At 41.1% G+C, this 16,121-nt stretch overlaps 1 protein-coding gene across 4 annotated transcripts in view; it reads left to right on the plus strand.

The window, feature by feature from the left end:
- The first annotated feature begins 1,176 nt into the window (after positions 1-1,176).
- The window catches only part of STK3 (serine/threonine kinase 3), a 138,537-nt gene continuing 123,592 nt past the window's right edge, over positions 1,177-16,121 (plus strand). Inside the window, exons 1-4 of one of the 4 annotated variants that reach the window (XM_056331020.1) lie at positions 1,177-1,618; positions 9,379-9,459; positions 9,921-10,049; positions 13,984-14,098. In XM_056331020.1, coding sequence (XP_056186995.1) covers positions 1,614-1,618; positions 9,379-9,459; positions 9,921-10,049; positions 13,984-14,098 — 330 coding nt within the window. In that variant the 5' untranslated portion in view covers positions 1,177-1,613. Of the gene's footprint in view, positions 1,619-1,980; positions 2,215-8,739; positions 8,871-9,378; positions 9,460-9,920; positions 10,050-13,983; positions 14,099-16,121 lie in introns of those variants that run through there. The other 3 variants (XM_056331022.1, XM_056331019.1, XM_056331021.1) reach the window with 3 other exon arrangements.

Raw genomic sequence — 16,121 nt, forward strand, 5'->3', positions numbered from 1 at the left:
ATTGGGTCCCTTTCTTTCTTGCTGTTACAAATATAATATAGTACCTGTATTTTTCCCAAAGCTCCTTTTCCTTGCTTGAATGTATAGTTTGTTACAGCCTTGACTGGAGAGGAGGAGCTGGAAAAACCTGCCTCCTCTGAAATAACCTGAACAAAATATTGCCTTAAAGATTTGTGTTAAAGGATATGGAGACAGCCCCTGCACTCCAGGAGTATCACAGCCAAATAGGGATGTCAGGCTACCCTTCATTAGGTGAAATTGGTGAAATGTAAGTAATAATTGGTCCGTGGGTATAGCCAAACATCCTGTAAAACGAAGTTGGATGCTAGCCATGTGGCATCTTCTACCTGCCTGAGCCCTCTTGTCCTAGAACTGGGAGATGGGAAGTCTTGCAGGATTCCTCCTGACTACTTTGTAATGTGCTTCTACCACACTGGTTTTGAGGCATCCGCTGGCTCCTTCTCCTGGGTGTTTTTTTTGGCATCTCCTACAAACTGTTGTCTGTGGCATGGACACATCTGGCAGTACTGCTGGTGAGCCACTCTGGCTTGTGGGATTATACTTGGAAGAGCTCCACATTAACGTATTGTGCAAAGGAAGATGTTCTATTGCAGTTTTTCCATGACTCAGAAAAACAAAGAAACCTGAAAGGTCATATGGTGGTGTGTGATTTGTTTTTCGGGTTCATTCAATATTACCATTGTGCATTTAGCCCAACCACAGTGAGTCAACTTGGATTGGATTGACTCAGTCAAAGTAGAGGACTTGCACAATAGTAGGACTTCAGTCATTCAAAATTCCCTTGCTAATGCACATCAAAAGAGATGAAATTAGGTATGGAGTGTGGATTTTTTTTTTTTTTAGGGAGCAGTGCTGTTATGCTTGTACATGTAAAATCAGTTCAAAGTGAAACTTGGGGCATCTCAGTATTTTTATGGATCTTGACAAAGTGTTTCACTACCATGAACTTCCATTCGTTATGCAAATAAACCTACTTTCAGGAAAGCATACAGAAACTGGCTTGAACATTTAAGTTTTCCTTGTGTTGACTTGGCCGGACCTACTCATATGCTTTTTCAGTTGGCATCTTAAATTGCTACACAAACAGCAGAAAGTCAGAAGTTGTAAGGTGGAGAAATTGCAGGTAACTATCAGATGGTACTTGGTGGCCTTAACTCTGCTGCTTGAATAATTATGTGGCAGTTTCGTATGGCTTTGCTGGGTACCTTGTATGCTTTGGCATTAAAAAGCGCCAAGCTGCCAGCGTTCTTCACTCCAAAGCTGCACCCTGCCACCCGAGCCAGCTGCGGAGAGCAGCCCCCTGGTCCGACCATGACAAACCTCAGGCCCCCTCCCTGCTGTGCTCCGGAGCCAGCTGCCCACGAAGCGGTTTAAGGGTTCAAGGAGGGGCTGGAGGCAGCCCCGCACCGAGCGCGGCCGCCCCCGGCTGGCGCAGACAGGCGGATGGAAGGCGCGGCCCGCCCGGCGGCGCTGCCCCGAGGCGGCGGGGCCCGGGGGCGGCCGCCGGGAAGAGCCGCCCTCGGCCTCCGCCTCAGGCCGCGGCTCAGCCCCAGGCCTGCGCCTACCCACGGCCCAGCTCCCGGCGTCGGGGGATGAGGTTAGCGCGCGGGGGAGGAACGGCTGTCCGTCGCGCCGGCGGCGCTTCAGGGCCCCGGGTCCCTGTTCCCTCGCCTCCCGGTTGGCCAGGCTCCCCCAGGCGTCGCTCCTGCGGGAACGGGTAGGGTATGTTCCCGGAGGGGACTGCACCTCCCGGCGTGCCCCGCGGGCCGCAGTCGCGCAGAGCTTGCCGGGAGCTCGCCGCCTCCATGTTCCTCTCCTCCCGGCGGCGCGGCACCGCCCGCTCGTCCCGCGGTGGGGAGTGGCCTCGTCCCTCCTGCCGCGCTGAGCGACTTCCGCGCCGCCCTATCAGCGCTTCCGATGGCACGGGTTGTGGCCACTGAGAGGCGCGGGGGGGCGGGCCTCCGCCGGCAGCCGGGTAGGTAGCGGTAGTGGCGGTTGCCTGAGAGAGGCCGGGAGCGACGGCGGCCGAGGGAGGGCGCGAGCTCCGTTTAAAGGGCCAGCGAGCTCGGGCGAAAGTTGTGAGGAGTTTAGCGGCTGCTGGCCCGGTGGTGCGCAGGGGCTCGGCCGGGAGCCCCCCTCCGGACGGCGGGGCCGGGGCCCCAGCAGCGGCATGGAGCAGGCAGCGCCCAAGAGGTAACGACCCTCCCCGGCGGCCCCTTCCCCTCCCGGAAGCGGGCGCGGCGGCGCGGCCGGGATGAGGCCTTGGGCCGGGGGGGCGAGCGGGCGGATGGGCCGGCTCGGTCGCTCGCCAGCTCGCTTCTCCTGCGACCCCCCGGAGGCCTCGGGAGGCTTTCTGGTCCTGGGTCTGTGAGGGGGGCGGTGGGGCGAGGGCGAGGGTTGAGACCCGCCTGGCGACCGGAGGGGTTGTGTGGTGTTGGGGTGTGTGGGTGCGCGCCCTCGAAATAACCGCCCTGGGTAAACCTCCAGGTGGAGGCACGTCCTTAGGGGCTGGGGGAGTTACCAGAGGAGCGTTTTAATGCGAAATGAGGGGAACTTCATCGCTGAGAGGAGTCCTTTGTGGCCTGGGGGTCTGTGTGCTTTATAGCTCAGTCTATGGGAGAGACCGACATAAGTAGTTATTTTTCCCCGTTAGAAAGTGCCCTTGTGTCCTGCTGGTGGAGGGATGCTTGTGGGGGTGGGGGTTGCATAGTTGCGATTGCAAATCAGAGAGTGGGAAGAGGCAAAAATCAAGAGTATCCCCACGGTCTGTGTGTTTTCAGAAATACATAGGTTACCTGGTCATACTAATTACTACGTGGTTGAGTTTTTGGTTTTTTTGTGTGGTTTTTTTTGTTAGCATTTATCATTTGACTTCTTTCTGTGTGCATGTGTAATGATGTGAAACCGTGAGCTTCTGCTTTAAATGTGACACTGTCATCTTAGTGCACAAAATAATTTTGCTTTACCTGTATTTAATCGTATTATATTTAATTGCATATTTAAATTGGAACAATCCCTTCTGGGATGTAGTTACATACTACATAGAATGTAGTTGTGTGGTGTACAGAATGTAGTTACCCAGTTTACATCTATACTTACTGTCCTAGAGATCCAAGTATTTTACTCTTGCTTCCTGTTAATGTAATGAAAAATCTAGGCACTACACGATGTAAATTGGTGGTAGAAGATAATAAATCAGTTTTTATGTTCTACTTTAAAATGTTTACATTCTGCATTTAAAGCCTTTAAAATTCTTTGAAACAACTTCCTGCAGGATGACAGGACTTGAGAAGAATGTAGTTTTGAACTTCTGTTTTCTCTCCAATAATGCATTAAATAACAATATCTACTACTTGAAAACTTCAACCGAGAATTGATTAGTAGTTGTCAATGCAGAGCATTTTTAGCAGGCAGTGGAACAGTATTTACTATTGAAAATTCTGACCAAGAACTGATTTCTAGTTGTTATGCAGAGTGGTTTTAGCAGGTAATGGGGTGAGGAGGGACAGGACTACACTGTAGTTTCAGGCTGACAGTGCTGCATGTCTCAAATAAAGGAAGTAGGACAGGTACCAGCAAGGATTTGGGACAGGAAATCGGAATGTCTGAGGAGTAATCGACGTTACCAGCGCTGTTGTGAAGGCTGAGATCTGGTGATGTCAAAGGATTGAATGTAAAACTTGAAGTTAGTGTAATCTACAAGATTATTATTTTTTTTTAAGATCTGGGGTTTGCTCTGACCTTGTTACCTAGCTGGAGGTATATTGTCTAGCCTAATTGAAAGTGAGGAGCTCTTTAAATCCTTAGATTGGGTCAGGAAGAACTACAAAGGTGATGAGAGAACTTATAAAAATGTGACAGAGTTTATATTTCCCATGTTTTTTGAAGCTTATTTCTGGAAATTTGAATGTGATGAGAACTTAATGGATTTGTTTTTTCAGTGGGAGGGAAGATTTGAACTCAGTTTTTATAAATGTGTATATGTATCCCCTTTATCTGTGTGTGTGTGTTTGTTTGGTGGTTTTTTTTACCATTTTCTGATTGTTTGTTATTCCCAACCATTCTGCTAGGCCACCTTCTTTTTTTGCAAGTCCAGAAGGAGTACAGATTATCTTTTGATCCCTGCCTTGGATATGGTGGTGGCTTGGAATGGATGTGCTATGTTTACTTGGTGAAATAGATGTGGGTGCTAGGCTACTTTGTGGCCTGTTGTCCTCAGGAGCGGTTACTGACAGGGATCTATTACCATACCTGTGGTGCAACACATTAATCTAGAGGTAGCAAGAATTTCATCTGAACATTCAAAGCTGCATGGGTATCCTAGAATCCCAGTGTTCCCTTACAGGTACAGGGCACTTTTATTCCCACTTTCCCTGTAAAGGAATATACAACGCGGTTGTGTGTTGTGTAAATCTTTAAAACAGCCCTTCAGAAAGTAGCAGTGATGATGCCCAAGTGACAGGCTAGGCCACTGTGGCTTTTCAGTGGGGGTGCTGTCAAAATCACTAGCTTTCCTGGTTTGACCCGTGTATTGCAACAGTAACAGAGACTTCTAAGGAGGAGTCCTTTTCAGTATAATTTTGTTTACTTCTGAAAGTAATTGGAGTAGGTGTTCTGATTTTATACTGAACAATTTGTGCGGTAGTTGACACAGTGTTTTCTTGCATCTGAATTTTTAACTGTTTCAGTTGTTTTCAGATGTGTTATTACTGTTGCATTTGTCTGTCTATGTTGGCATACTCATGTACCAGGAGATAGGTTGCATACAGGGGAAAAGTAGCTAGAGACAGAATTCTGTCAAATACATAATCTTTAATTTTGCCCATCTCCTGCACACTGCTGCCAAATAAAAGGCTGCTTAACAAGCATGGAGTGTGTTGATCGAGGTTTTCCAGTCCTTTCTTTGAACTTGGGCAGTTTTAATTTTCACCAAAATGTGACTTTTCAAGTTTTGTGGGAAAGGCGAAACATTTTAAAAATATGAGCTTTGTGTGAAAAATACGCTGTTTTTAATGTTCACATCAATGGGCACATAAGGTCAAATGGATGACAATTGTTGAGTTCCTCCTGAAAATGATGGGACAGAAGTGTAAGTTTACTTGAGTTTTATTGGTAGAAAACTGAACATATAGTACACAATACAATAATGTAAACTGTCTTAAACTTGCTTCTACTTGTGTGAACAGTGTAAAGCAATGTAACTGTCTCGAGGCTTTCACATGCCACCTCTGTTTCTGATGCCTGCAGTGATTTCTCTTGATACCTTCTCTTTTAAGATATCAGCATAATTGATCCCAGCCATTCTCTTTTAAGTATTTCAATGTGCTAGTTCTGCAAAATAAAGCACATATCTTCATGTTTCATGGAGCAGCAGTCCAGTTTTCCATAACTGATGACAGTCATTGATAGAGTTCTATTCTTTAGTCCTGCATTTTTGTTAGCTTTCAGGGGTTTTTTTATGGCTATCTCTGTGGCACATCACCAATTTATTTTTCTGAAATCTGTAAGCAATGACTGTAGGGCACTAAACTCATACTTTGTTTTTTCATGTTGGGGGTGTGGGTGTGTGTGAAATAGCTTTCACTCTTTCAGATCCCAATTCAGATTTTTCTGATTTTATGCTATGACTGGTAGTCTTGGGTCCCTCTCATTGTTTCTAGGCTTTTCCACATTTAGTTATGTGGAGTTTTGCCGATGTATTCAATGATGCATAAGATTCTCGTCATGCTAAGTGTGAATGTTTTCTCCTGTGAGCTGGATTTATAGAAGTAAAATTCTTTGCTAGGATGTGTTTTTCTTGCTGAAGAGACCAGGTCTTATGCAGAACATCAAACCTTTTTGGAATTAAGAAGATCCTTTTGACAGCTCTTGTTGTATTGTAGTTTAGTTAGTCCTGCCTTCAGGAACAACTTTCCTTCTGGAAGATGGCTGAAATAGCCCATAGTCACTACATGAGAATTTTCTAGGGAAAAAAACCCAGAATGACTTCTTACCTAGGTTTTATACTTGTCTTCCACGCATCAGTTTTAGACTTTCTCACAGATACAGTGCCTGAATCTACTAATTTATTTGCTCTGATTTAAATGCTTGTGTTATGAAAGCAGCACGCCCATGAGGGAGAGACTGAAACACCTTTTTCTCCGATTGTTCTTGAACCCTTTGTCTCTTCAGTTTTGTCTCCCTCCTGCTCCCCTCGTATTTCTAGTCATGCCTTAGCGGGTAAGCATTTTGCTGGGTGATCATAGTAGTCATTTCTCATGTAGAACACTTTAATGCTTTTAAAAAAAGCAGTGATCCTTCTGAAATGTTTGACTCTAAATCTTGTCTTGCACATTTTTTAAAAGTGTGGGTAGTAGCACATACATGAACAACTCCTGATTAAGGAGCTAATTCTGAAGTTTTAGATGTGTTTCTCTGTCCCAAGTTTTAGTTGCTTATTTTAACCAATGAGATAATATTTCTAGTCTTCTTTTCTACTTAGTGCTTTACAGCCAGTTACAACAGTCATCTTCCTCCTCCTTGCTTCTCGTGATCATAAATGCTTTCTCTGTTGCAACCCTTTCAGGGTATATTGCATGCTGTTCTGTAGTTAAAGAGCTGGGAATTCTATTAAACTTCTAGAAACAGAAATCATTGAACAGTCTGAGTCATTAGGATCTTTCTGTGGTTCAAAGAATGTAGTGTTAATACTGTAATTTGTACATCGGACCTAGCATCTGTACTCTGAAATTCCTGAGATTGATGAGTCTTTCTTCCTCTAAATAGGTTTATCGTTTAGCTGCCTTAGTGTTAAGTATTATTTGATCTTATAAGCTGCCTTAGTGTTAAGTATTATTTGATCTTGTAACACATTTGTAAGAGTTGAATAATGTGAATGTAGTTTTAAAACTACAGAATGCTTATCTCTTTGGTCTCCTGGTTGTTTCTCAAGTGCTCCAGATAAATCTGTTATTTGACAGTGGCATTGGTTTTGATCCATTTATGCAGTTTGTGACTTACCCTAACTCTTCTCAAGCGCTCCCAATGCCTTGGCGTTAATGGTGCTGCTGGAACCCTTTTAGTATGGATTTTATTTTTTTTTTCTTCTCATTTTAGCAGGCATTGCTCTTTTGATGGGCAGGTGGAAGTCTTTTCTTCTTAGACATCTTTGGTTGAGAGGAAACTATGTTTTCCATTTTTTTGCAGTTACTAAAAAGTTCATTCTTTCTGTTGTTCTGTTGAGTACGTTTTCTGTTACTCAGCTCTTCGATCAAGTGAGAGACTTGGCTAATGGTCATGCTTTTTATTTTTTGAGGCTCTGCTGGTATAGTAAGCAGAGGATGATTATGGTAGCTTACTCTGTGAATGTTGCCTTTAAGGCTGCAGATAACCTGATCAGAGGGAGGAAAAAAGAAGCAAAATGAATAATTTTGGTTTTTTAATACCTGTCTACAAAATCTTCCCCCCCCCCCCCTTTATTTGTCTCAACTTACACTTGTTCAGTTTTTAAACGTGTGCTTCCCTGCAAGATTTAAGTTCCAGCTTTCTGCTTCCTAGTCTTTAACAAGTGAAGAGAGGGTGAAAAAGCAAGCTGAGCTGTTATGTGTTCCTGTGTTTCATTTGTAGGCCACTCTTGCAGACTTCATTTAGCTACTCTCATTTGAGTTTTTGGCTGTTTTTCTTAGTGTTCATAAGTTGTGCCTTTCCTTTGCTGTGGAGATTTTTATTCTCCCTTAAACACATGTGCTTTCCAGCTTCCTGCCTGTTTGCTGTAGCAAACTCTATGGTCTTTACAGCAGTTCATGCACCCTTCCTTATTGATTGTTGATGCTTTTTGTATTCATGTCATTGCTACATCTGTGAAATAGTTATTTGATATATAAATATGTATGCTCCCTGCCCCCACCCCCCTTAATTTCCTTGTTTAACACTAATCCATATGACCTGTGTGGTTATACAATTACTTTAAATTTTTGTCTTCACTTAGATGGTTGGCAGTAACAAGTCTCTTCTGACTCGGGAATTCCTTCATCAGTCGTTTCACTTTAATTTTTATTAGTTCTTTATATCACAGAATTGCATCCCTTCATATGAAGGAGTTTCTTTTGAATGCATTTTTCCAATGTTAAGACTTCATAATCTTTTCTGTCTGTGCCTGCTTTTCCCTATTTTGTATTAATTTCCAGGAAGATGTCACAGGGTAACTTACTTTCCATAAATTCTCAATGATCTGCTGTGCTTCAAAGTTTCTTTTTTTTTCTCCTTTTTTTTTTTTCCTGTTTCCTTTTTCCTCCTCCTGCATATGGAATACATTGTCTATATCTAACACTACAGCATTAGCTATTCTTCCCCTCATCTTCTACTTTAAAAGTACCCTTGGCTATCATGTAATGTGAACTTTTTGATTCAATCTTGCAGCAAAATTCCCTATAACTTTTTTAGGGTGAAGGATTTATGTGTTGCAGCTACCCAGCATCACTGCAATGTGTCTGTGGTTGTATTTTCCTGGTCTATGTTTAGTGTCAGCTCCATTGCAAGCTTGCAGCCAAGTTGTGTTCAGAGACCTGCCTGGAGTCTGGAGGGCTGGGTAGATTGGAATGCTGGAGACCAAGGAAAGGCTAGGGCTGCTTGTAAAGGACAAAGGACAGTGGTAAGAGTGAGTTGAAGGTGCTAGGAGAAATAGTAGGGTGATATTGAGTGATTTTGAGACTGCGTGAGAGAGAACTGGAGGGCAAAATATGGTGGTATGTAACAAGATATTTTGTTGCACCTGTCCCTTTAACTTCAAAAAGATGCAAAAAGGACTGCTCCAACAACTCTTAAGAGTACTCAGCTCTTGGAAGTTCAATGTTCTGCTGCCACCTGTGAAGGTGAAGTGCTACCATCTGCTCCCAGAGTCATCTTGACTACAGTCAAGTTTTTCTAACTTGATGTAAATCACTGGCTTATGAGTGGTATCATTTAGAAAGTGGATACCTCATGTGGGCGAAGGATTGGTTTATACTTTCTTAAATAACAGCATGGTGTAGTCTAGGCAGTAATGAGCATGTGTTTGCATGCTGGCTGCTTTTTGACTAATGGTGAACTTTACAGTAGCCTTTGGCTGTTTCTGCTTCAGCAAAGGAAGTGGCTTGGACAGTGAATTGGTCCCATACTGCTTTGAATTGAGCAAACATTAGTGGGAAAGTGATAATGACAAAAGTTGTTATAACTTTCTTCATCATATGATGGTTGATTAAAATTTTATTACTGCACTTTAAGCATTTTATTTTCATTGGAGTGTATTTTTTTTTTGTCCGCTGATTTGTATGAAAACTTGCTTGAGTTCTGTGTCTTTCCTTCCCACAAACAAACAAATAACTTTTGTCTGTCTTTTAGCAAACTGAAAAAGCTAAGTGAAGATAGTTTAACTAAACAGCCTGAAGAAGTCTTTGATGTTCTGGAGAAACTTGGTGAAGGGTAAGTGCAGCTATTTATGAGGGATGGGATCAGAGGGAAATGGTATATAAAGCATGTGTTGGAATATTAAGTTACAGACAGAGTGACTGTAAATGTCCTAAGGAATACTTCCCTAGGCAAGTTTTGATAATAAAGCAAATGCATGCGTCAGTAGACTTTCATGCTTCCCCAAATACATCCGTGCATTTTGATGTCCCTTTTTTATTAAGGCAGCAAAGGTGCTTGCATCTGTACTGGAGTTAGTCCACATCTTGACAAAGATTATTATTCAGAGGTATGTCTTTCCTGAAGTCCTGATAGAACTGATTGTTTTGCAGCCTGAAAAATCCCTCATACTTCTGTGTGAACATATGGCTTCTGTGACTTTTAAAAGTTTCTGCGTAATGGAAATGAGAAACAGGGTTTTTATATCTCTCTCTCTCCCCCCCCCCCCCTCTAATTTTTAAATTCTCTCTTTTTAGGTCTTATGGTAGTGTGTTTAAAGCAATACACAAAGAATCTGGACAAGTTGTAGCAATTAAACAGGTCCCCGTGGAGTCAGATCTTCAAGAAATAATTAAAGAAATCTCTATAATGCAACAGTGTGACAGGTAGGGTATGACAATTTTGCTCCCTCTCAAAAAGTCTACGTGAAAATGTGTTTGTACTTGTAAATACAGCTGAAATATATGCAGCGGCAAACTTTTTTTTTTGCATGGAAAATTAAAGCAGTTTGTGTTGGACGATTTGCTGAAAGGAACCACTTTGCCAATTTCCTGCTATCCTTAGTTTGGATTGAAGGAAATACAAATAGTGTCCCTAATAGAAACTGATGAAGGAATAAGTACTTGCTTCTGCTTAGAATTTTCCATGCTTGCTTCACTTTGCTTGCACTGGCAAGCCCAAAGGTTAGTATTTCCTGTAAATATCATAGGCCGTGTGAATTCTGAGTTACTTTTTTCATAAGATCGATAAAGATGTTTCTGGCACAAGATTAACAGCTAGCAGTTTAACTTACAAAATGGTATTCTGTCGGTTGCCTCTTTCATGCAGGAACTTAACCTTTAAAAAGGGAACAGTCTGGTAATAGTTTTGAAGAAGGACTGTTACCTTACACTTGTTCACAAAGTATCTTATGATTGCTAGTGTTATAGGAATTCCATTAACATCAAGTGTCTGCAAGGATGTAGAAATTAATTGGCATTTCCTTTCTTCTATGGAGTTATCAGTGTTTTTATTTGTATATTTTTGGGAGATAATCTTTTAAGTCTTTGGCTGTAACTTCAAAATCAGGTTTACTAGGGTGAGTATTCATGTCTGAGTGATACAGGAGTCTGTTGCTTGTTACCTGAAGTGCAAACAGGAAAGTTTTACACTCTCTAGTTAGGTGAAATTTTAAATAAAATATTCATTGCTTTAGTCATGAACTTGGTGAATTGTATTATAGCAAGTGGTCTTTTACTTCTGAATTGTGTTTGTGCTTTTGTGGTGTTTCGGTGTTGTCTGTCTTTAAATGAAAAATTTGCTCGTTTGGCAATGAGCAGTACTCATCTCAGATTTAAAGATAATCCTTTTAAGGCAGTCTGAATTCATTCAGATTTGTTGCTGAATGTTTTGCTCAGGTGCTAGATAGAGCTTGATTGTACCACTCCACAGCATGATCTTGTCTATGGGGTCATGAAGGAGAAGAGAAGATTCAGATATTTATCCTTAAATATAGAGGTAGAGACCTTGGAGTACATTATATCTAGTATATGAGAATGCAACTGTTCTTCAAATTTCTTTAGAACCTCTGCCAGCAAGCCCAAGCCCTGATCTGAGTGTTTGTGACCTATGAACACACTGAACCTTGTAAGCCATTCCCTTCTGGCACTGAGTGCTCTGGAAGCTAGAAGGTTGTTAAGTATGTAGGCAGGGAAATGGAAGGAAAAGGAAGGATTTAAGTTTTTTTTTCCCACATTACACAAAGATGCGTGATAAGGTCATTTCAGGTGTTATTAAAAGGATTTGGGACCTACTGGTATTTTTGGGCTCCTCTTAATCCTTTTCGTCCTTATGAGACTTTTTTTGTCTGTCTGGCCAGCTGAGTTTTTAACAGATACAGATTAAAAAGGAAGCAGCAATCTTTCTTTGTCTGCTTAACTGTAGAACTAGATTTGATCCCCAGAGTAGGTCCTCAACTCTTCCTCTGCACTGGAAGAGTAGTTAACAATATGTTTACTTTGATTCTTTTTGTTGCTGTGCTCTTACTTCTTTTTATCTCCTCAGCTTTGTTTCTTTCCCTGTACATAAAGGAAGGCATTAAATAAATTAGAAAATAGTGCCATAGTACCTTATGAATTCTCAGAAGGAGTTCTTCTGTGGGGCCAATGATAGGGTAGCCGTCCTTAGTTGCTGCATGGGGTTTGAGCCACATGAGCTGACTGGAAGCAGTGGCATAGGTTCAAGAAGTAGTATGTTAGTTAGTCTGTTAGTACTAGACCAGGGTTGAAATAGATACTTAAACCAAATGTCTGTGAAATATACTGATGGAGGAAAGAACTGGTGATACTTGAGAATCTTCTGAATTTTTCACTTTTCTTTATACACTATGCTGCTTGTGACATTTTCATTGTTGTCCTATGTAGGCCTACTCATCATCTTATTTTTGTGTCCTGCCCCGCTTTTCTCTGCCCTTGTTCGTTTTTTTTTCTACTTTTTTTCTGAACAACATGTTGCGTTTGGTATCTAGTGGATGTGTACTGTTGTATTACTTATACACACCCCTCCTCCTTCCCCAAAGTTAGAGTTGAGAATTTTAGAACACAAACTCTTCCTTCACTGGACAAAATGCAGCCATTCTCTGGTTGAAAAGAAGGGTTGGGCTGCAGCCCTGCATCATGTCCTTGTATATACATTGTGTGCCTTTGTGCAAATACAGTGAGTGCTGTGCAGTACTGACGGGAGGGATGGTGCACTTCTTAGGGCTTTATTTTTACATGTGATGATTCCACTGATGTTATAGAGAAGCACTGAGCTGTTGCAGCATCTCAAATAGAAGGTGATTAAGTCTTAATGCTTTACCCTTCCTTCCTCCTCCATGCCTGTTGCTAGAACTAGCTATACTGTATGTGCTGAAGCTCTTTTAAGGGGAAAAAGTGTAGATTCTAAGGCAAGCTATTGATATGGAAAAGGCTGGCCCATGTAGTTAACTGGGATGAGGCTTTAAGCAAATTTAAACAGTGTTTTGAGATTGTACAGCACTTGATATTTTCAAGAGATCATCTTGTTCTGATTTTTAATAATACCCAGTTTTTGCTGGGAACACTAGCATAGTGTAGATCTGGCAAGATACGGTCATGAAAACCAGTGGGTTTTCCTTCAGAAGTAATAGTAACCTTCCTCACTTCAGGAGTTTATAAAAGGCAAGATCTGTATGGCATACTTCTAAATGGTAGACATTTTGACTAGCTGGGAGGGAACTGACCAACCTTGCCTTCTGTAAAAGCAAGTTGCTATAGTACTAACAGTTGCTCTCTAATGAAGTAGTTTGATGATAGTTTTGACCATCTTTTATAAAGATAGCACCATGTTGCAGGAATCAACCATAGGTCCTCTCTTTTTTCCTCCATCAGCTTTCCAACAAAACACGTTGCTGCCGAATGTTTTGGAGCAAAGAATTGTATTTCAGGATCAGCACAAGTGTCTGATTCCACCCTTCAATGCAGGTGTTCTGACCAGAAGCCGCTGTCTGAGATCTCAGTATCTTACTTCCTGACTTTGTAGGAGGTGGATGGCAATCTAACTGTAACCTCCTTTACTTAAGTTTCTGCAAAAAAACCCCCAACCCTCCAACATTTAATTTCCATAAATACACCATCTAATCACTTTTCTGAAGGATGATCATTGTTACATTTACCACATCTGTTTCTGCCCTTCTTTTGCAATTGCTTCCAAGGAAGTATCATGTCAAGTGACAAACTGATGAGTAGCAAAGCAGTATGTTCTGTTTATGACGGTACTGTCTCCTCACATGAGACAGTTCAATATGGAAATACATTTGCAAATCCAGAAGTCTTGTTCAAACCAACACTACATTCTGTTTAACATTGAGGTCTAGCCCCATACTTGAAATAAGTTCATGCTTGCAAAACCAGGAAAACATGGGTGAGTTTCCATGGGGTTTTTTTTGTGTAGGAGAGAAGAAAACAAGGCATCCTCTCAAAGAAGGGAAATATCCAATAACTTTGTGAGAAGAGTTAAAAATTGAGAGGCCTTAGAGGAAGGAAAAACAAAGCTTTATATCAGAAGACTGGTGTTTGGGAAAACTGTCTGTATTTGAATATCACTGAAAGCTTGTGAGAGAGAGAGAGTTACTAGTTCTTTTATTATTTTAATAAACAGACTATTTGAACAGGGCATTAGTTAAGTGAATTACAATTTAAAAGTGTATTTGATTACACTTGCTCTTTAGTGTGTGTCAAACTAATTTCTAACAATACTTGTGATTATGATATTTTTTCTTCCCTGCTAAGAATTAATCTATTTGACTTTTTTCCTATCTAGTCCCTATGTTGTCAAGTACTATGGCAGCTATTTTAAGAACACAGATCTCTGGATTGTTATGGAATATTGTGGAGCTGGCTCTGTTTCTGACATAATTAGACTTCGTAATAAAACGGTGAGTTGTTTTTTTTTCCAAAAAATGTATAACACTCTTTAAAATTAGACTGATTTAAGACTACAAGCTAGAAGAGTTATGAGAGAAGATCTTGGCTGATGCCAAGGGGTGTATTTCTGCCTTGGTTCCTCAGGAAACAAGCTCACACAGTTGCTCTGACTGTTTGTTCCTCTGTTGAGTCATGATCAGCAGAAGCAAATGGCAAAATCGTTTGCCGTTTCTTCTCTCTACCCTTCCACCTCACTGTCTGTCAGCCAGCCACTTGGTACATGTGTGGTTTGGCAGCAGGCATAGAATTGTCTTGCTCTCACTCGGGAATTAGAGAGTGTGAGAAGTAATTGGCATTACTCAAGGAATGAGGAGACAAAGGGACAGCAATTGAGGAATGTGAGAGGGAACCAAAATGAGGGTTGTATGGAAGAGCCTTCATGGGCTTGGAACAGCAATAATGAAGAGGAGGATGCAAACCTGTAGGAAACAGGCTTTGTTAATTTTACTTAAGAAAGGGCTTCTCTGAAAAATGTTTTGTTGTAGATGTCAATTAATCTTTAGTTCCTTTGAGTCCATTGTCTTCAGTAGCAGGCTGTAACGCAGTGTATTAATTTTACAACCAAGAACTGTTAGTTTTTACTTTACATTTTGTAAACACACTCTGAAATGTTCCTTGCACCATATCTGGGAGCAGAGAGGGAAAGAGAAGGAGAAAAAAACAATATTTAGAAAATAAGACATAGTGGAAAATGGAATTAGATTTATTAGGAAGTTGGAGTGATGTCCAGAGTAGAGGGAACCCCTTTGGAAAAGGTGGCTTGTATCAGGGCTGCTGTAATGTTGAACTGATGACTGGGGAAAAGCAAAAAAAAAAAAAAAAAAAAAAAAAAAAAAAAGGGAGATAGCTGGAGTTCCTGCAGCCTTTAAAACTGGTGTCATTACAGCTGTATATTATCACAGTCAGTAACTCCAATAAGAAATGGTGCAAGCTAGTCCAGAATTAAAAAAAAAAAAAACAACAAAAAACCCCCCCAAACCCTCCAAGATTTAAAACAGGGTTTAGAAAAATAGAGAGCTAATTTGTGTGTACATCAATAGAACATGCTAGAATTTTTTATTTAAAAGAAAAAGGTGTACATACGTGTGTGTTTACATTAAATAAATCAGGCAGTCTAGTTTCTTATATCTGTTTTAGGATGTTGACATATTAGAGCTGTTAGAGTTTTGAGGGAATCTCATGTTTGAGTCTCAGAGCAAATGCATACCAATAATCACAAAAACTAACTCTTCTGCTGTTTGTGGTTAAGGTTGATATGATTAAATAGCATAGATTCTATTCTGAGAAATAGAATAATCAATAAATACATGTAAACTTACCTTTTATAAAGGCAAGTCGTGTAGCACATGGCTGGTGGAGTCCTATAAAAGAGTTGTTGGGCACACAAATAATGTTGGTTAGTGTAAAGTTGGTCTGGAAGTGCTTTGTACTGAAAGGTTTGTGGTTAGACATCCATACAGAGGCTCTTCAAGAAATACACCTGTAGTGCAGTAAATAAGGAGTTCTGTCATAAATGGGTAGTTGGTTTAAATATAAAAAAAGAGGGCATGAGTAATAGTAATTTTTGGAATACTACATGGGTCTGTGCTGTCCTCTTTGGGAAAGAGGGTAGAAATATTGATGAGAGAGGTTGTATTCCTAATAAGAAAAACAAGGAAAAACATGAAAACCTTTAGGGTACTGAGTGTCTGGCTGAGAAAATAAATTTATGTGAAGAGAAACATTTGTCTTCGTGGGGGAGGCAAAATCTCTATACAGGTTCATGAGTGCTTCAGCTTAATGTTGAGAAATAATTGAACAAGTAAAGTGGTTGCCAAAGATTACCATAGTACCAAGGACATAACAGAGCTCTGGAAGCTAAAGAAAGGTGACAAGGGTTATCAGAAGTAAAGAATACTTCTCCAGAAGGAGATAGCAAATGGATTAGGATACTTGTGTTGAGAACGGGTACTTGGAGGGAGCGGCATGGTGGAA

Source organism: Falco biarmicus, chromosome 3 (genome assembly GCF_023638135.1).
Source record: "Falco biarmicus isolate bFalBia1 chromosome 3, bFalBia1.pri, whole genome shotgun sequence".
Taxonomy (NCBI): Eukaryota; Metazoa; Chordata; class Aves; order Falconiformes; family Falconidae; genus Falco; species Falco biarmicus.